This window comes from Fringilla coelebs, assembly GCF_963513975.1.
Source record: "Fringilla coelebs genome assembly, chromosome: 4".
NCBI classification, from domain to species: Eukaryota; Metazoa; Chordata; class Aves; order Passeriformes; family Fringillidae; genus Fringilla; species Fringilla coelebs.
Window position 1 is genome coordinate 59,442,775 of NC_140032.1, and position 20,789 is coordinate 59,463,563.

General features: G+C 45.6%; 1 protein-coding gene across 1 annotated transcript; it reads left to right on the forward strand.

Moving 5' to 3' along the window:
• Positions 1–1,516: 1,516 nt before the first annotated feature.
• On the forward strand, positions 1,517–20,411 carry PPM1K (protein phosphatase, Mg2+/Mn2+ dependent 1K). The gene is made up of 7 exons (XM_084203777.1): positions 1,517–1,616; positions 4,515–5,023; positions 5,567–5,667; positions 13,018–13,183; positions 13,705–13,849; positions 14,685–14,819; positions 15,334–20,411. Exons 2-7 carry the CDS (start codon positions 4,584–4,586, stop codon positions 15,463–15,465), a joined length of 1,119 nt encoding a protein of 372 aa, XP_084059903.1. The 5' UTR covers positions 1,517–1,616; positions 4,515–4,583; the 3' UTR covers positions 15,466–20,411.
• Positions 20,412–20,789: the final 378 nt, after the last annotated feature.

The following is a 20,789-nucleotide window of genomic DNA, read 5'->3' on the forward strand; positions in this document are numbered from 1 at the left end:
TATGCTGGTTTTGTTCTCAGTAATTCACTGTGCTAGCTTGGATACACTCCTGTATGAATCCTTTGTGCTCAGGAGAACTGCTGCTCTCTGCCCAATGCCAGGAGAGTTGGCAGGAGAGCTTTGTTTTTCCTGTCTCACTGAGGACAAACGGGAACCAGAGAACAACCTGCAGTGAAAGATAATGCTGTTGCTATCCCCAAAAGACCCACAGGATCAAATTCCTTTCTAAATGCTGATTGGGACACCACACATCTGGAAACCAGAATGATCTGGTGTGTGCTGCCATGTTCACCTAGCCCCTTCTTCTACAAGTAGAGCTGTACAGTGAGAGGTCCGAGAGGTTTTATTGCTGCTTTTCTGGTTGCTTTTGCAGCAACCAGAAACATCAGTCCAACAAAACAAAAGCTCCTTTACCTCAGAAATATATAGGACAAACTGGACAGCAACCTCCTTAACCTCCTATGGAAATTGTGTCGGCTCTGACTTTTTTCTCAGGTGTTTGAGTACTCTGGTGTCCAGCAGACAGCATGAGATGGAATGGACGGCGTGTTTCAAAGGCTTTTGTAATCAGAGCCATCTGATTTGCCAAATTGCATCAAAGGTCAGAGACTGGCAGTAGCGCAGTGTGGAGCAAATGATCCCTTTAAAATCCTGATTGGACATGGGTCACGTCAGGAGGCAGCAGGGCTTTGCTCATGGCAACAGCTGCCTCAGAGCAGCGCACACAACTGTGCTTTAAATCTTTCGGATATTTGTTGCATAAGGGCAGCAGTGCTGCTTCCAGAGACCTCTTGGGCAGCCTGTGGGCAGCAGCTGCAGGCACAGCCTGGCTGTCCCGGCCCTCGGGCTTCCACCTGTGAATCCAGGCCCGAAGGAAGGCTGTAGCCAGGTGGGGGTCAGCCTCTTCTCCACCTGCGAATCCAGGCCCGAAGGAAGGCTGTAGCCAGGTGGGGGTCGGCCTCTTCTCCACCTGAGAATCCAGGCCTGAAGGGAGGCTGTAGCCAGGTGGGGGTCGGCCTCTTCTCCACCTGAGAATCCAGGCCTGAAGGGGGGCTGTAGCCAGGTGGGGGTCGGCCTCTTCTCCCAGGCGACCAGCGGCAGGGCGAGAGGCACGGCCTAAAGCTGCGCCAGGGAAGGGTTAGGCTGGACTTGTGCCGGGCCAGAAGCACGTCTCTCCAACTCAGTAAATTCCGTGATTCTGTGAAATTAGGGGGAATTCCATCACAGAAAGGGTGATTAGACATTGGAATGGGCTGCCCAGGGAGGTGATGGAGTCACCTCTGTGTTTAAGGAAAGACTGGGTGTGATCTCTGCGGTCTTTTCCAGCCTAAGCGATTCCGTGATTCTGTGAAACCGGGGGCTGTGCAGGGTCACCCCGACCACAGCCACTGCCGTATCCCTGCTCCTGGCTCAGCCCCAGGCCCGTGCGAGGGGCCGGGCGCGGCGGGCGGGCGGGCCGGGGGCGGCGGGGGAGGCTCGGCCGGCGCGGCCGCCGCCGCCGGGACCGATTGGCCGGGCGGGCTCGGCGGGCGGGGCCGCGCTGCAGCCTCGGCCGGGGAGGCGCCGCTCTCGCTCCGCTGAGGCGCTGCCGCCGCCGGGCCCAGGAGCGGGAGGAGGTAAGGAAGGGCCGCCCGCCCGGGGCATGGGCCGGGGGCGAGGGAGGGTGAGGGGCCGCGCTCGCAAGCGTCTCCTTCTTTTGCCCCTTCCGCTGGCTCCGCTCTCCCTTCTCCTTCAGCCGCGGCTGCTGGGCGGGAAGGGCCGCGGCGGGGCTGGGAATGTCAGGGAGCGGGGCTGGCGCATCACGGAGCGGGGCTGGGCACGGCTGGCGTTCCGCAGGGGCTGCCGCCGGCCGCCGCAGCCTTGATATGCACGGAATAAACGCGGTCTGTGATAATTCGTGATACGCAAACTGCAGCAGAGACGTCTTTACATTGCTGCTGTCCCTGTCCAGTTTGCTCTCCAGGCAGGGAGGCGAGGCTAGATTGTCATGTATTTAAAAAAATAAAACAACAACGCACCTGCTTTATGGCGAGCTTAGCACCCAGAACCGTACGGTCCTGCCCACATCCGTGGGGTTGGGAAGGCAGGCGATGCAAGTGCACTTGGAGTTGTACATTCCTTTTTACATACGTCGGATCCCCTGGGGCAGCAGGCATGCCTTCGCTTTCTTCCGGGTTTCCTTTTCTTCCCCTTGTCTTCTGGCAGCCCGGAAAATTTCCGTCTTCTGAGCAGCAGGCAGCCTGTAAAACTACAGTTTTAATCACCGCATCCCGCTTTAAGTGCTGTTTCCCTGCCTGTCTGTAGGAACTGTTTCCCTCCAGGAAAACGTGTACAGATGAACAGGATCAGATGGAGCACCTCAAAGCAGATTTCTATCTAGAACTGTCCATCTTGGACTTTGTCTCTAGCACCGGTGCCCCCCATTTCATTACCTCCGTTTTGTTTTGCCCTGATGGATCTGCCCAGTGTTTGCAGCTGGGAAAGCACAGACTGTTGTGTGTCCAGAGCTGTTTACATAACAAACTAAAGAGCAGGTTCCTACTTCTGTCTTGCAGAGACACTAGGAAGGCAAAACTATCGTCACTATTTTTACTTGCCTGGTGAGAGCTGAATTTGATAGGGAACAAATGCATTAATTAGCTTGTGAGTTTGGATTGATCCTCTGATTCATGCTGTGGATACTGGGTAGTCTAAATATAGCAAGCATTTCATGTTCTCTTCTCAAGCTGACAGAAGTGAAAGTGAGCGTGGGTTTTGCTAATTGACAGGCTTTTAGTTTGGTCTTGCTGTGTTTCACTGAAGGAAGTTAACCTGCTGCTGTTGCAAGTCAAGGATAGCATGAAAGAAAAAGCAGCTCCAGGAAGTAAACTAGGTTTTAAATACCTGTAAGTATGCTAAAATAAGGGTGTGATATTGCAATCACCCTGAAGTAAAATGGAAAATCTAAAAATTTCAAGTAGTTTCATATTCAGCTGGGGCAGCAACAGCGATTTCCAGAACATTCAGCCTTTTATCAAGTCAACAGTTAACCTCTAAGTGCTAAGTAAAGAAACCTTTCCTCTTTTCATGCAACCTAAGAATTGCATGAAAGGTAAACCCACAGCATCTGAAGCAACATACTTTGAGCTGGGAACAACATGTTTATTGAAGGCCTTCTGAAAGCTCTGTCACTGCCATTTTCTATTAAGCAACCTGTCACTAATTTACCTTTGATTGCATGTTTTTTGCAAGTACACAGATTTTTATCTAGCAATATAAAAACATAGTTGTAATATTTTAGATGTAGAGATGCAGTTGTCATTGGCTTGGGCAGAGGAAAACAGCAAGGCATTCCAGCCCAGAATTAAAGTGTCTCTGGGGTACAACTGTTGCTCTTTGCTGCTCAATTACGTCAGATCACCCTGCTGTCTCTTTTATTTTTTAAATTATATTATTATTATTTTTCATTCACCTTAAGCCTGGGTATATTTAGATCTTTTGTTGTCATATAATACTTCTCACTCATAATTTTGCCCTTAGCAAACTTTGAGTAATTAATTTAGAAATTCCTCACTGGGCTTATATCTTTAGTGTGGTTAGTTACAGTGATCTGTGTGGTCCAGTTTGAATTACTCCATTGCAACAACATGTAATTATTACAAACTGCATCCTTAGACTTGCATGAAGTTGGGTGTTACTCTACAAAAGATCAAATAATCCAATCTTTCTACACTTTTCAGCATGCTCGGTGAGTCATCATTAGTGAATTTTTATCTGCGCTGAGCCAAGTGGTGTGTTTGAATTTATCTGGGGTAGAAAAGCCAGTAGAAGATCTTGTCTGCTTTTGTTAGCCTGTTTCAGGGTTGGGTGGCAGAGAACTTCAAGCCAGACAAAACAGCAAATAGCTGCATGGGGTTTTTTGAGGGGGAAGTTTGTGTGTATAGTTGTGGATGTCCACGGATACACTCTTAGTAGTTGTCGTTAGAATTTTTAAAAAATCACAATTAACTTAAGAGCTCTGTGTTAAAAAGTATTGTTCAGGATCTCCGTAAATGTGACAGAAACAAATATCACATGCAGATAAAAAATTTTAAAATCTAAGCAAATACATTTTTCCTCCCTTTCCCCCGGGAGTCACAGTGCAGATATCTCAGCTGGTGTTTGCAGAGCATGCGTGATAAGCTCATTTTCTCAACCTTATCTCATATTTTCACATATTCATATTTTAGTATTATCATCACTCCCATTTGCTCCATCTCAACCCCTTCAATCCCCTCGGGATGTGATTCTGCAAAGGGCCAGCAGAAGCGCCTCCCAGGCTGTGTGTGCAGAGCTGGGGTTGGATGTGGGCTGCTGCTGCATGCGGGATAGTTTCCCGGTGAGTCACGCAGATCCCGCTGCAGTCGCTTTCAGGGAGTGCTGGGCTCCGCATGATTAGCGGCCTCTCAGGATGACATTGTTTCCTGAATGATGCAACTGAAAATTCCCTTTCCTGTGCTTCTTGTTTCCTGATCGATTTTCCCTCACTCTCTAAGACATTCCAGCAGCTGCGCATCTTTTGCTCCTGGTCTCTTTCCCCCTACGAATCTCTGCGAAAACAAGTTATGACCACAGCTACTCTAATTAATTTGGTACGGAATGGAGGGTTCCAAGTAAGAAGGAGAGCCGCGCTCACGTCCCGCCTCCTGCAGGACGAGAAGCGCCCCGCAGCCGCCTGCTCCATCTCCACCTGCGAGCGCCGCGCCTCCCGCTTCGACCCCGACGGGAGCGGCCGGCCGACCACATGGGACACCTTCGGCATCTGGGACAATCGCATCGATGAACCCATTCTCCTCCCACCTAGCATTAAGTACGGGAAGCCCATCCCAAAGGTGAGCCTGAGCAACGTGGGCTGCGCCAGCCACATCGGGAAGCGAAAGGAAAATGAGGACCGGTTCGATTACGCTCAGCTGACAGAGGATATCCTGTACTTCGCAGTGTACGACGGGCACGGCGGGGCAGCAGCTGCAGACTTCTGTGATAAGTACATGGAAAAATATATTAAGTAAGTGCTCATCAAGGCAATGTGTGTCAGATAAATTACAGCCGAGATTCCTTCTTTAATGGGTTGTACATTGTAGCCAATCCTCCCAGGTTATGTAGCTGCCTGTATGGGACAGAAGGAGTGCTGGGTGGAACAGACATGCTATGAATTACTTAATGAGTTGGTTCCTGCCCCAACCAAGCCCAAAACCACAGGAGACAAAAGCACAATTGTGCCCCCTGTCCAGGAAAGGTCTTGAAACACAGGGAGAGTGTGGACTAACTGTTTTCATACAGGCCCTCTGTAATTGCTGACCTATGGTTTGCTCACACTCTCTTCTGTATCTATCATATCCCTGGATGTTGGATAAGGAACTTAGATATTTGCAAAATTACACGATTATGCTTTCAGTGCACACAGTTAGTAAGATCATTTTACCTTTCCACTCAGGTCCAGCGTGATTCAGTGGGTGCAGGGAGGAGATAAGACTGCAAAACCGATTGATCAGGATGTATATTTTCTTGGAAAGACGTTTAATTTCTTTGTTTACTTGCTTGCTTCCAGGGAATTTCTTGCTGAGGAGGAGAACTTGGAAAATGTTTTGAGCAAAGCTTTTCTAGAAATAGACAAAGCATATGAAAGGCATGCTAATCTCTCTGCTGATGGTAGGTAAAAAGAATATTCTACACATATAGATGTGGAGAATAAAGTTTGTTTTATTTGCTTAGTAGTTTTGCAGTAAAATGTCCAGAAAATTGCTTGAAAACAATTTCACTTAACACAGGATTTTGCTCTGGTCACTTACTGCAAATAAAACAATTATGCTTTACCCCCTAAAAATGAAATAACTTCTGTAAGTCTCAGTCAAATTTACTGGAGGAGTTATAAATCTGAATGTTAGCATAATCATCAATGAATTTCTCTTAAGTGATTATTAAAAGGACTATGTTTGTCAAGGTAGCAAAGAATGATTTAGATTTGCAAGGGTCATAATTTTACTGGTAAGAAATGTGGAGAGGGGTATTTTTTGATTCATTTTTTTTTATTTTAGGGGTGCAGGGGATGGGTGCTTTTTTATGTTTGCTTGTTTTAAAGCTGTTAGTCCTGTGGATTAAAAGCAACAGTGTCAAAGTTCCCCTTCCTAACTTGGCTTCTGCACCTGAGGAGGAACATAAGCCAAAATTAACGCAACCAATATTGCTTCTGTACAAACAGAATCACAGGAGTAGATGAGTGGGAAAGGGAAAAAACAGTGAAGAGGAAAACAAGTTTGGCTGTGGTAAGGCTGTGGTAAAGCTGGTACCAGCTCTTTTAGACTCCCATTTAATCCTGGCTGTTAATGAAGTTCTTGTATATGTGCCTGGAGACTAAATACCTCTGAAGTTCCAGTTGCAGCAAGCAGATCTTATAGTGAGTAACTTAAGGGAGATAGAAATGCCTGTCCCAGTTCTGTCACAGGAGCTTTCTCAGCCATGAGATGCAATTTTGAGAGTCAGTTTAGCCAGTTTTAAAAAGAAAACCCCAAACAAACCCAATTAAAAAAAAATAAAAAACCAAACAAAAAACAAACACCTACCCACAACAGAAAAAAAACCCAAACAAAATCCCCTGCAAATAACCAAACAAAAACCCTGTCCCCATGCTGGTGCAGGCACAGGCAAAAAAACTGAGGTTCTACCAGAAAAACTGAAACTGTAAAAGTCTTCTCTCCAAGAAAGACTGGAAACCAGGAAACCCTGTATGGACTGAAGTGATGCTGTATTCTCAAGCTGCTTTTCTGAAGCACTGGTTGAATACAGTCAAGTAATGGAGTGGCTTTCTGCACTTTAATTGCTAGATGAATCTAGGTAAGCTCAAATGCAGATCAGGTAGCCTGACTGCTGCAGCACTGCCTCTTACCTTAGCCCGCACCAAGGATCAGGAAAAAGTCTTAAGTCCTGAGATGCAGCCCTTAAAAAAGGAGGATTGAATCTATAAAGGTAATTTTCCCATTGCATTTCATGTTGTTAAAAAGACCAGAGTTACTTTTGACCTATGAAATGAGTTTTAGCTGAGCTGTTGAGAGACATTAGCAGAGCAGATGTGCTTTTTATCCCACAGCCTCTTTGCAAATGTATTTTCTTACCAACCAAAATCCAAGACAGTATTTGAGTACAAGTTTGTGTGCTTCCCTGGATCAGACCATTTCATTTTCAGATCTAATTGTCCCCTTCCCTGCCCCTTTGTGCCTTTGTGAGTAAGACAGCTCTTGGTTTGGCTCATTGTAGTGACCTCTGTGTCAGAGCAGCTCCTTGAGGAGAGGGATTGAGAACTGTACTGGATGTATTATTCTGTTTTTTCTGAAAACTATTTCAAATTATAATACTTTGTAAATGAGACTTACAGAATTGGATAACAACAATATTTGACAAACCGTGCAGCAAGCAGAGCATTTTAGAACTGCTTCTAGGATTTTTTTCATACCCTTTAACTAACTGGTGCTGCTTAATGCAGGAAAACGTATGCAATGGTTACCAGGATACTGCACAAGCCCCCTTCATTAAAAAAGCAAAATAGAGGGTAAAAGATTTGCCAAACATCCACAGGGGCCATACTCTGGCAGGGACTCAGTGTTTCTCAGGCCGAGCACCTGCAAGCTCTTGCAGGAACATTCGGGATCTAAGAGAGCCTATTGTTCTTGGCTGAAAATCAAGTTCTAAGGCAAAGAATGGAGTAACAGGGTGCAAAGTCAAGTTTGGATTTCTGAACAAATTAAACTTCTCGCATATCTGTTGGTAAAATAACTCAATACTTCGTTGACTGCTTTGTGTGGATATTTTTGTTGTTGCTGATGTGTTGAAAGTTACATAAAATTTCAGTGCTTGGGATGTGTCTTTCTTAGAATCCTGCTTCCAAACTGATTCAGTTTGCCAGCAAAATTTCTGATTAAGTGTGGCTATTCTGGATGTGACGGTCAGGACAGTTGCTAGAGTATCTTGAAGCTGGTGGTTGATTGTGTAACTTGGTGTATCTGGGTTGCACTGGATGCTCCCCAAGTCTGACCTCCTTTTGAAACCTGGCCATAGCTGATGAAGAGCAAAATAATAGCTTTGACTTGTTTCAGCAGATGACCCTTCCAGGGCTCACTCACTTCACTGTGTCTGCAAAAAAAAACAGTGCACATTCAGGGTGTCCAGGTATTTACTAACACACAGCCAGCTTTAAAACTTGTACCTGGATGTTTGAAGGAAGCTAAACCCTGGGACAAATCCCTGTAGCCAAAATGGTGTGTTTGAGGCATTTTTTATAGTACTATAGTACTATAGTTTTAAGGGGTAAAACCTTACATAAGGCATAAATTTAACAGGGCTAGAGACGTTCCTTGTTGGGAGACCCCAGCTATGTCTTCAAGGGCATGGTCCTCTGTAGGTCACTCAACAATGATACAGTTTTTGAAATAAGAGATGGAAAATACATGGCATGGTAGTTCCTGTGAGATTTCAATAATAAAAATGGTTTGTGTGTGTGTCAGGTACTGCTGCAGTTCTGGCATACAGTTCACCAGTGCTATTGCCAGCTGTATTGGCTTGCTGGGGCCTGGTCCAGTAACACTCTGACAGTGACCTATATCTGTTGTTTCACAGAAAAGTGTAAGAAACTTGCTGGAGGCAGGTCTGTGATAATCTCTGCTCTGTCTGAATCCTGTGTAATCATTAACAGCTTAGAGCTATGTCTGAGCCCTGAAGCTTGGTGTTTGATACCTCTTCAAAAATGATTTTTTATTCATGTCCATCCATTTAAATACTGGCCAGTCATTTTCAAATCACTGCTAGAGTTAGGTATAGAACATAAAGGAAGCTCACATGCAACCAAATGACATTATCCATGGCCCCCAGAGATGGACAGAATTTTCTGCTATTTTTTACCAGCCATAAAAACTGAAAAACTTTGCTCAGCAAGGATAGAAATAAGAAATTAAATTCTGTGCTTGAGGAAATTTGGGCATTTCCCTGAAGTAATGTGAGACCTACCCTTTCTTGGCCTACTGGAATCCTACCAGGTATTGTTACTGCTTCTGTTCACTGTGAGCCAGAGAAAACAAGAGGGAGTTTGTCCATCAACCTCCACATTCAGTGCATCTAACTCTAATCACATTGGCCACTCATATCTGGAATAGCCATCTTATTAAAACATAGCCAGATATTAACTTGTCTACCCATGTTTGAAAGGGTTCTTACTCTTCAATCTTATTATGCTGACAAACAGCAGAAGTTATTTTAAAGTAATTATATTTTTAAAGTAATGTTTGTTTTGTTGGGTTTTTTTGTAAGTTAACATTCAAAAATTATTTTCTTTTCTTTAAATATGTTAACCTGCAACACGGAGGGAAAGGGAGAGCTGCAGAAATTGTACTTGAATATTTAATAAATTTATCAGCAGCCTTTTTATCCATGGGCTCTGATTATTACCTAATCAATTTAGAAGACACTAATTACAATATTAAAGGGATGTTTGTTTTGCCTATTTTTCCATTAGTCAGAACAATTAATAAACTTCTATTCAGTGCCTTTAAGATGGCCCCCTTTTATTTGGCACTGGTTTGAACTCCCCATATTGGTGTAATTACCTTGAGGGAGCAGATGTTCTTCAGTGGCCACTCTTGCCATATATGAGACAGCTGGTCCTCTAGCGTTGATAAAATTCTTCATTTGATAGGTTGGTTGGTTACTTATCTCCATAGGGGAAACTAAATTTAGATTTTATTTGGGCTGAATTTAAACTGGTTTTGTCGCACAGTTTTAGCGAGAATGTGCGAACAGTGGCAACTCCCCAGAGATACCAAGGCTGGTTTACCATGGCCAAAGATGCAGGTTCTTCCTACATGACCTGGACAGGGCAGTGCAGGAAGACCTGAGAGTGACTGACTCCATCTCCAGTTCTGCAGCCCTTATTCTTGCATCTCCAGTGTTGCAGGTTTATTTTGTTTGAACAAAGTCCCTGGGTGAATTTCCTATTTGCCTCTGTGTGCGTGTTATTTGTGGCAGACACTGTACCTGGTCAGCAGCTCTAGAACTGGAGGCCCTGGACACTTTAAGCTGGGCTTCAGTGGAAAGAGAGATCTGCTTAATTTTGTCCCAGGTGAAGGAGTCCAGCGGTTCCTAGCCTGGACTACTGGAAGGTTTCCACATCCTCTTTGTCACATTAGTTGAGATGACTTGCAGTAGAAGTTGTCCAGTGAGTGTTAAGAACCTATTGAAAGATCTTAGTTTTATAGTGATATTGTTAGGAGAATAAACTCTTTAATTGTTAAAACCAATACATGTGCTGATGCAACATATTTTGCGTTAAACTAGTAGCAGTTGTAAAAAAGCATTAGAAATGCTATCCCATCATCATTCCCGTGGTTTTGAGCTGTGCTAGAAATCACATAATGCTACATCTGGCTTCATGCATGTTCTTGCATCCCTACCCAGAGCATGAACTGGATCCAAGGAAGAGATTGTGAGCAGCATGTATTTTTTCCTAGGAGTGCTATTTAACTAATAAACATATAAAGTTCAAGTTACTATGTTCATGACCACAATTCTGGACAATTTCTTGTTCTTTAGTACCAGCCCTTGATTTTGTAATAGCAGATCTTTTCTTTGATGAATCTGCATATTTGAAAATATGCAGATTTACCTGAATTCCAAATATTTCCAATCTTTTGGGAATTGAAGACTATGATTTAACTTTTTACATGTTTCTCAGCATAGTTCTAAAACCACAGAATGAAATGGGAAAGTAGCAGCAATTCTGCATTAATTTTAATGTCTAAATAAAAGGAATCTTCTGTAAAATAAAGAGGTAGTTTAATATAGGTTGCACTATTTCACTTGTTCTAAATGTTGGCTAAAACAGGTATTTTACTGGTTCTTCTAAAATTTCTAATTGCACTGGTACTTTTTAATATCTTATTTTCATAATATGCCTCAAAGTGACCCTGCACTGGGCTAGTCCTTGCTTCAGATGAGAAACAGGATGTCGGTGCCCACCAGTGCCACCAGTCAGAAGCTGCCACATCCAGTTTCCAGTGTCCCAGCCTGTGTGGCCCTGGCACAGCCCAAGGTGTGACCATGGCCACTGACAGTCACCCCTGACCTGCTGGTTCAGCGTTCAGCTAAACCCAGTCCTCGCTGCAGTAATAATACCTGTTTTAAATAATAACACCAGCTTAATTAACACCTGTTCGTGAGGGTTTGTGTTTGGGTTTTTTTGATTCACGTACTTGCTGCTTTCACTGCACAACAAGGCTCAATGCATCTTCCAGGGCGTGGTGACTCCAGTTTACTCCCAGGCCCGTTTGACTTACAGGGTGCTGAGACCTTACAGGGCTGGGGAAGGAGGCTGCAAAGATCTCACAGCTCTTGCATTTCTGTCGCTACCTGTTGGCATCTGGTCAGATTTACGGCTGCCTGGCATTCCTTGGGATCAAACACAAAGTCCTGTCTCAAATCTGTCCCATGTCCCCAGGGTCAGGGCTGCAGGGCCAGAGGTAGGAGCACATGTAGTTGTAGCTGATACCTGCAGAAGCAGTGGTGGAAAGACAGTGACACATTAACTGTTAGTACATGAAAACGAGAAGATAACTGGGGAGTCACATTCCTAAGCAAGCCCAAAACTCATCTCAAATTGTCTTGCTTTGAAAAACTGGAACAACTGGAAAAGCCCAGATTGGAGGTGACCTACAGAGGGCCTTTCAAGGGAAATCGCATTGGCTGTAGATGCAAATGTGAGGCAGGCAGCAGCTGGTGCTGTCCAGACATTTTGGTGTAATAGCTCAAGTTAGCAGGAGCTTTCCAGACCTCTCTTGCTGGGTTAGCTCTGCAGAATCTGCAGGAAGAGAAGACAACAATTGTAAAGTGGGACTTACCCTTTCAAAAAGCAAAGAAAATGAGGAAAGCTGGGAAGTTTTTCTGGCATTTCTTCCCTGCAGATGATACAATGGATCTTTTTCCTGAAATAGGCATTTGCATTTCTCTTTTTTAAGTTTCTTTCTTTTTCCTCTTTTTCTTCTTTTTTCTTCTTCTTCTTCTTTTTTTTTTTTTTTTTTTTTTTTTCTCCAGACCATTGTAGCAATTGAAATGAGAAGCCCTTAAATCTGCTTGCAGAAGTAAATCCAGGCAGGTCCCTGAGTGCAGTCAGCCAGCTCAGCTCACTCCCCTGTCCTGTAGAGAAGGAGGGCAGCACCACGGCTCTGTTTTGCCCTCTGGGCACTCACAGTGAACCCCTGTCAGGTGATCCCAGCAGTGCCCCAGGCAGGATTCCCAGACAACCACTGCCACCTGCATCAGTTTGCAGGCACAAGGAAAGACTGAATCTCAGAATCCAGCTTCACCTTCACACTGGGACCTCTAACAAGTTGACAGGGAGCACCTTCCCTGGAAAAAGCCAGGAAGCCTGTTGGCTGAATACCCCTCTGGGGGAAGCAGAGGTGGGAGTGTAACAGCTCTGACAGCAATAGAAGGATGCCACAGACTGATCTACTGCTCTCCATCTGGTGGAATTACAATTACTGTAGCTATAATTTATGAATTACTATATAAATGCCCGCTTCACCACCTAACAGAAAGAAAGAGCCATCACCTTTATGGTGACCTCCTTGTGCAGTCACTGTGCCCAGGGATAAGGACAATAACCCTGTAAGTTGGGGCAAGATCATGGGGCTAAAAAACTCTGCTACAAACTGAAAGGAAACGACTGTACCTTGTACTGCTTTTATCCCACTTACCCTGTTTGCATGGAGCCATGTTGTTGCACAGAAACACTCCATCCTTCCATCCTCCCCACCTCCCCTCTCTTCCTGCACTCCTACATGCATGCATGTTCGCTTTTTTTTTTTTTAAATGTAAATTTAGTTTTAACTTCAAAGCAGTTACTTGCTGATTAGGTAGAGCACAAGTTGTCTTTATTTTACCAATTGAAACTGTTGCTGTTATAAAGGGCTCCACTCTTTGAGGCAGTGCTAAAACTTCTCTCTTTGATGACATTTGTAGCAACTCTGCTGAGTTCTGGGACCACTGCAACAGTGGCTCTGCTCCGGGATGGAATTGAGCTGGTTGTGGCAAGTGTGGGAGACAGTCGTGCTCTGCTGTGCCGGAAAGGAAAGCCCGTGAAACTCACCATTGACCATACTCCAGAGAGAAAGGAGGAGAAGGAAAGGTACCTGCAGGCTGATGATGGGGCTTCCCAGAGCACAGCCTCAGTCAGGATGGACTTCTGCTCTGCTGCTGGGTTGGGCCATGAAGAAAGCAGAGTTGAATATAGAGCCCTTAGACTGCTCTGAGCTGGCAGTAAGCTCCAGCTAATGCACTGGGTCCTGTTTAGAGGACCAGGGATGTGGAAAGACCTCCATGAGCATAAGATCTCAGCAGTAAGATTAGCATCAGTGAGATTCAGAACAGAGCTATGACCACACGGTTCAGACTTGTCCAAAAGTGCCAAGTTAGAACCAACTTAGAACCTGAGGAAATGCACTGTGATTCCCAGGTCAGGACTCAGCCTAACAAGACACATCCCTTCCATAGAACCCTTCAAATAGCTAAAGCCAACCCTCAGCCTCCCAGCTTAGGCTCTCCATACATCATTCCTCATTCCAGCTCCTGACAGAAATAGAGGATAGAGATAGGGGTAATGGTGTGAAGCAGTATCTAATTTGCTTTTTCTTTTGTGCCTCTGGACAGGATTAAGAAGTGCGGTGGTTTCATTTCCTGGAACAGTTTGGGACAACCTCATGTGAATGGTAGACTTGCAATGACACGGAGCATAGGAGATTTGGATCTTAAAAACAGTGGTGTGATAGCCCAGCCAGAAACAAAAAGGATTCAGGTAAAAGGTCTGACTTACAGGGACAGTAGCACTTGGACTAAGGGCTCCATAGGTATTTGATGCAGTGGTGGTACCCACACAGCACAAGCCCAGGTGAAGCCTGATGGCCACACATTGGCTTTTACTGAAATAACCAGAGAACACCTCTCATTGAGTTGTTTCAGATTAACACTAACCGGACAGAAAGGAATCTGGTACTAAATTCAGCCAGATTACTTCTAAATCTCCCTTTTCACAGCAAAATATATGACAAGGGAAGAAAGATAACAGATGATATCTATTAGAGGTGTTAGTCTTTTTGGCTCCTGTGGTCAAATGAATAATTTTGAGGTTAATGCTGGTATAAAACCATCACTGAGAACTGGGTGGGATATGGATGGGCTGCCAATCAAAAAAGTAGGATGTATAGAGATTTGCACAGTTGAGAGGAGGAGGGGGCAGAGGAAAGGACAGCTGCATGTATCTTACCGTAGCTCCATAGTCATCTAGAAAACAAATTAAACATCCAAAAGGTATTCAGCCTCCACTTTGGCAGGAAGCTCTCCTGTCAATTCATATTCTGTTTGTTACTTTCCCCCAATGCACCTCCCTGGACCTTAAGAACTTCTATTGTTTTGGTCCCAATAAAGTGCCACCCACTAGGGGTTTAGGGAGATGACTGCTGTGCTATCATGCCCTTTTTGAAATACTCAGCTTCATGGAAAATTTTGCAGGAGAGCACACAGCACCCCAAGAAAATAAAAAAGTACTTTGCAAGAGTGAAAAAACATGGGGGCCGTTCCCTTGCCTTGCAGCACTCACCCAGGGTCATGCATCCCATGTGCCTCTGTTGCAGCTGCACCATGCAGATGACAGCTTCCTGGTGCTGACCACCGACGGCATCAACTTCATAGTGAACAGCCAGGAGATCTGCAACTTCATCAGCCAGTGCCATGACCCTGCTGAGGCCGCCCATGTGGTCACTGAGCAGGTAATGCCAGCGATGCTCTGGGGACCAAGGGCTCCTGGTTGGGCTGGTTTGGCTTAAAAAACCTAGGTTTTTGTTTACACAATACCACACATTCAACTGAATTGAATGGTGCTGGCTGAGACATTCACCAGTCCTGCTGGCCAGCCTGTTCCTTACTCTGGGTCTCGCCATATCCTTGCCAGGCATCACCTCAATTAGCTTGTTTAGCTCACTGTCCACTGAACTGCGCGGGTTTGTAACTGCAGCTTCTGCCTGTGCTGGAAATGTCATTGTCATAGACAGAAATGGCCATTTTCTCATCATGGTTCTGGATGGTGGCATATCCTCTGGGAAGCTCTGGGGCATATCAGAATGGAATATCAAGGCTGGGAAGGGGCAAGGGAGTCTTGGGCCTCAGGGTTGGGAAGGGGCAAGGAGGTCTCTGGCCTCAGGGTGTACTGTCCCAGGTGATGCCAGACACTTGTTTCCCTTTCCAAGCAAGACACTGATGCTGACACTTAGCGTCTTCTCTCAGGCAGCGCAGTTTGGCTCCGAAGACAACAGCACAGTTGTCATAGTGCCATTTGGAGCTTGGGGCAAGTACAAGAATGGGGAGATTACCTTCTCCTTCAGCCGCAGTTTCGCTTCCAGCGGGAGGTGGGCGTGAAGACAATGCCACAGCGATCCTTCCCTGCCGTCACCTGGACACAGCGTGCTACAGGAGAGCACCTCCATCTGTTCCTAGGCTGACTCAGCGTCTTGTCCATCTCTTCTGTTCCCAGTGTTAGAAGATGCCACTGCTCCCTTGGTGCGTAGTGCCCGTTGTAGCTTACGGCTGACCGTGTCTTGCTGCCCGCGTTATTCCTGGCGGCAGCGGGGCAGCGCCCTCGGTTTGTCGCCCCAACAGCTCCACGCATCACTTTGTTCACACAGACAAGGTTCTGGGCTTTCACCTGAGGCTGGAGGGGGTGCACAGTCATTTCATGCCTACTTGTACTCCTCAGGACCCTCAGCTCCCCGGCAGCTGTGAGTCCCTGAGCCACATGCTGGCTTCCTTGTCCGATAAAACACAGGGGAACAAACGCACAATGTTCTCAGGTAGACAGAAAGAGGGTTTGTGGTTTTCTTCTGCTGCAGCCACCTGAAACTCCCCTGTGCTCCAGGAGAAGTGGGTGAAAAATAAAGAAGTTTCAGAATATTTAGGTTCTGATGCCAGTGGCATTTGGTGTAGCTGTACAAGTTCCTGAGACAATGCTGCTTTGTGCTCTCACTGCCATCATCTGTGGTCCTCTAGCTCCAAGGAGACACACCAGGCTGGAGCCATGTGCTGTTGGACAGATGGGAACTTTTCTCCATTGGGTCCAAAGCCTGTGCAGTCTCTGTGGACCATACAGCAGCCCCTTGCACTGTCTTCTCTTTGCTGTCAGTGCCTGACAGAAGCACAGAGGAGGGAAAAAGACGCACAGTTTTGTTATCCAGAGACTCTTGTCAACTTGAATTTCTTTTTTTTTTAAATAAAGAAAATAAGTTAATTTCAAAGAGTTTACTCTTCAAGACCCGATGCGTAAGACAGTTTATTTCTTCACACATACATGAGGATTTTGCTACCCTCTTTTGAAGATGTCTGAGTCAGTTGTGATCTCTCATGTCTCTTCATGGTACACAAGGAGGTAAAAAATGCCCCAAACGAGCTAGAGAAAGGAGAGAGCATTATAACAATGTAAGGTAATTTTTGTAAGTTTTGGGTATTGTTTCTAGTAGATGTCAGATATTCAGATACCAGGAAGGAATTTTATACTTAAAGGAAGTGTTTCCACCTCCCTTCTTGGAGGGGAATCTGTATCCAGTGAGGCATGGGGGGACCAGAGCCCTGATCCAGCTCATATCACTGTTGTGACATGGACTGCAGGTGACATGTTGGCACAGGTGAAGATCTGTCCCAGTGTACCTCATTCAGACCTCTTCCTTCCTCCCTTCCATGTCAGCTGTCAGCTCCTGTGGCAGTGAAATATGGGCAGAGAAGAATTGGTCTTTTCTCAGACTTGCCACAGTATTTTTCCTTCTGTGGATGCTTCCAACAGCACAATTGTAAAAACAAAACAAAATGAAAGAGAAATTGCCTGATACTAAATCACCTTGTAAAAAAAAGAAAAAGAATTCTGAGGTGCCTGGATTGATTCTGATTTTCCAGTGTGAAATACATATCTTCATTACTTTTATCCCTTTTCTTTAGTCCAGGGTTACCCCTTAGGCAGTCATTTCATTAGTTTTTCCTTGTGTGTGATAGAAGGCCCAGCAGCACTCAGCAGAGCACTGTGTGGTACTGACAGCATTAAGGGCTGGGTGCGCAGAGTGCCCTGATTTTGTCTGTCCCATCACTTGGTGCGTCACGTGGTGTGAACAATGCATTTATTTGGGTTGTAACTGCAGTGGTATGTGTAAATCTCTGCTGTACTGGATGCTGGTGCCCAGGCCTGTGTAGTGAGCACACCAGTGGTTTACAATCCTAATTCCCTCTCTCTCCTCAGATTTTCCCCAGAGCTGGGATTCAGTGTTCACCTGAGGTTGGGATGGTTGCTGTTGAGGATTTGTATTTCTCCCAACAGCATAGTTGTCTCCTCAGGGGAAGGATCCATCCATAACTTCCTTGAAATTTTACCAAGGAAGGGATAAGACAAAGCTCTGTGAAACAGAGGATGATTAGATTCAGGTGTATTGGTGGTTGCTATTGCTGCTTCTCTACTATCGCAGAAACACTTGGGTTGGGAAGGACTCCTAGGCACCATCTCACCTCCAGTCCTTTCTGTTGGACCCGTTGTTTTCTTTGTCCAGTTTCTTTTTCACTCCTGGGGCAATTCCTGTAGTTGCTGCTGTTGTTTGAGTCCTGCCTCAAGCCCAGCCCTCTCAGAGCACTGAATTGAGGCTCGGTAGGCACAGGCCGGGCTCCAGTATGGCGCAAAAGCTGCTGGTTTTCACTGGGCTGGGCAAGGCACCCCTCCATCAGGTGACACACCGGTTTGCCAGGGTTGGTGCCCGTTCAGGTGTAAAGTCCCAGGCTCTGGGTGGTGATACCTGTGCTAGGAACCTGCCCAAATCCTTCCACACACCCTGCCAGCCAGGGAACAGCCGCCTCAGGGTGCATTTCAGTATTGCCTCACCCAGAAATCTCTTATACCATGATGATACCAGATTCCACCAACCCCATGACATGCCAACACTGTTAGTAGCATTTGCAGCTCATGTAAACATGAACAGGGACCCCTGGACCCTGCACAATCATCCAGAGCAGGGAGAGGGAGATGTATTCCCTCATCCTCTTGTGGAGACAAGACAGTTCCCGCAGCTCAGCACGGCCATCTGTGCCAGGACACAGCCCAGAGCCCCTGTTTGTAACAGTGCATTCCCAGCTTCAGCTTTATAGAGGATAAGCAGTGCAGCCAGCAAACTCCCTGACTCCCACAGGAGATTGCTGCTGCTGCTGCAGCAATAGCACACTGGATATAAAGCTGCCATTGTCTGTCGTCTGTGTCCCATGTTGGGTGCCAAAAAGGACCATGGAAGAGGAACCTTGGCTGAACATCAGCTGCCAACCAAGCTGCTCTTATCACTGACCTTCACAGCAGAGTGGAGGCTAGCGGCAGAAAATAAAATGAAAAGACCCCAAAACCTGGTGAAGATAAAGATAATTAATAAAGAGTGTTACCAGCCCCTTTTCAGGTGCCAGTACTCTGCCCAGCACTGTGAGGATGCTGTGGGGAGATGAGCTCCATCCCAGCCAGGCCCAAAAAGCACTTTAGGTTTTCCATCTGATCACTAGGCCTCCTGCAGCCCATGGCAGCTCTGCAAGCAACCAGCTCCACTGTACCCCCTCAGGGACTGGCAAAATCCTCCTGCACAACAGAGCTCCTTCAGCTTGAGGACAAAGAGCAAATTGTTCTAAAACGACAGCTGCCTGCCAGAGAGGTTTATTATTCCAGGACAGTGAAGGATCTCACACTTTGAATGAAACAAAATGGAATGTTTGCTCTCTAGCTCACTGTTTTTCCTGTACATCTGAGGTTACAACAAAAAGAGTATTTTTTGTTTATGACAGACCGAACCAAACATTAGGGGTTACCTGCTGAGCAAAGTGTGAAAAATGTTCACTTTTTTCTACCTTTTGGGGGATGGATTCTGAAATCCATTGGGTTTGGTAAGACTATTTCACTGCCTGAACATGCCCCCTGGAGCATGAATCTCTCTCTGTACAGGCACTGCAGGAGGGTGGGCTGTGGGTGCAGAAAGGCAAAAACGCTGTCCAGCTAAGTACACATTTTTACTGTGAGGATATGGAAGGCATGGAGGTGGCCTCATGTTGCTGGAGGATTTTCTAGGAGAGGTGTTGAGACTGCAGATGGATTACCAACTTAAGTCTCTCCGCCACTTGCACTGTTGGGGATTTCATGCTTTATAGAGGGAACTCCCAAAAAAGTCATTTGCAGCCTGGATTTAGGAGAGCTGGTCTCTCTGGATGATGAACATAGCACAGGAGACTGAAATGGGGCAGAGATACAGTAATTAATTTAATATAGGCCTTCATTACAGACAGTCCCTTTGGGCTGAAATGCTCAGGGCTGGAAAATAATCCTGGAGCAGCTGAAAACGGGGGTGTGGCGAGAAATCAGCGATATCACTGCTTTTCACATATTTGAAAATTGAGAGGAGCTTAGACTCACCACAGGATTTCTGTTGAGTTCCCTGGGATAAGGGTTCCATGAGCCACATTTTCTGTCTCAGCTGGTGGATGTGCTGTGGTCAAAGACACTGGGATTTTTAGCTAAGGGAGAAGCACAAAACAACAGCTATGAATGAAACTGGTTGAATAATAATTTCTCTTAAAAACCTTCTTTCATCTTAAAAACCTTAAAAACCTGGCAGTTGGGCACTGCCAGGTCATTGCTCACTCACCCAAGAAGCAAAGTGTAGAGTACAACAACACTCTGGGCATTCCTTGGTTCCAAACTGCTGTTCTGAATGCAGAGATACCCATCAGGTGCCCTCTTGACCGAGGATATGGAGTGCTTGGGCAGTGGTGCCTGTCATAACTTTCTTACTGACTTAAGTGCAATTGTGTACATTTATTACATCATGCTTTGCCTTGGGGCTGTGTGTAATTTCTGTGGTTTGATGTTTATCTTTGATCTTTGGTGTAATCTGTGTTTGAATTTCATCTACCGTGAAATTTTATAGAGATGCCCATCTTGGTGGTTTTTTTTTTTTTTTTTTTTGGAATGTTTTTTCATCTTCATAAACTCAAAGCTACAGTAGAGCAACTAAGTCTGTACTGGAATGCTTACAAGATCTTTCAATAAAGACTCGGCTTCTAGGAGCTATGTCACTAAAAATGGATTTTTCTTCTTCCACCGCATTGCCGACTACCAGAAAAGCTGCAGCTCCTCAAGCTGTGTCACAGCTGTCCTGTTAGCCCCGGGCTTCAGTGCTTGCCATAAAAAGCTTCTGATAACCAAGGCTTTGGCTACAAAGGCGTTTTCCCAGAGATAACCAGTGCAAAGTACCTCCTGTGTCTGGGCTGTGCTGCACCAGGATGTCATGTTCTAACTTGCTATTTCTGTCTGCCTGGGTGGCTGTCATGGTGAGAAATGCCAGCCTGTGACACAGGGCAAAGAAACAAATTGGGCCTCTGCAGGAATACAGTTTTGCTGCTGCATGAATTCAAAGGTGCTCTGTTACACTTGAAAAAATTATAAGGAAAAAGTAAGAGCCGAGGGTTTTAACTCAGCTGCAGAAGTGGCCCTGAGATCACTGGTATTTTTAGTTGATACAGCTTTTCACAGCTGGGCTCAAACCTAATTTACTCTCTCTCCCTTGAAGGCAGCAGCCTTGACTTCAATGAGGTCTTAGTTTCCCACAGCTGAGCTCCAGCATTTCTTTTTAGGAGCAGAGTCCTTTTTTGCTCTCCTTTGTTGCCAATCCACATCTCAGCTCAGTTTG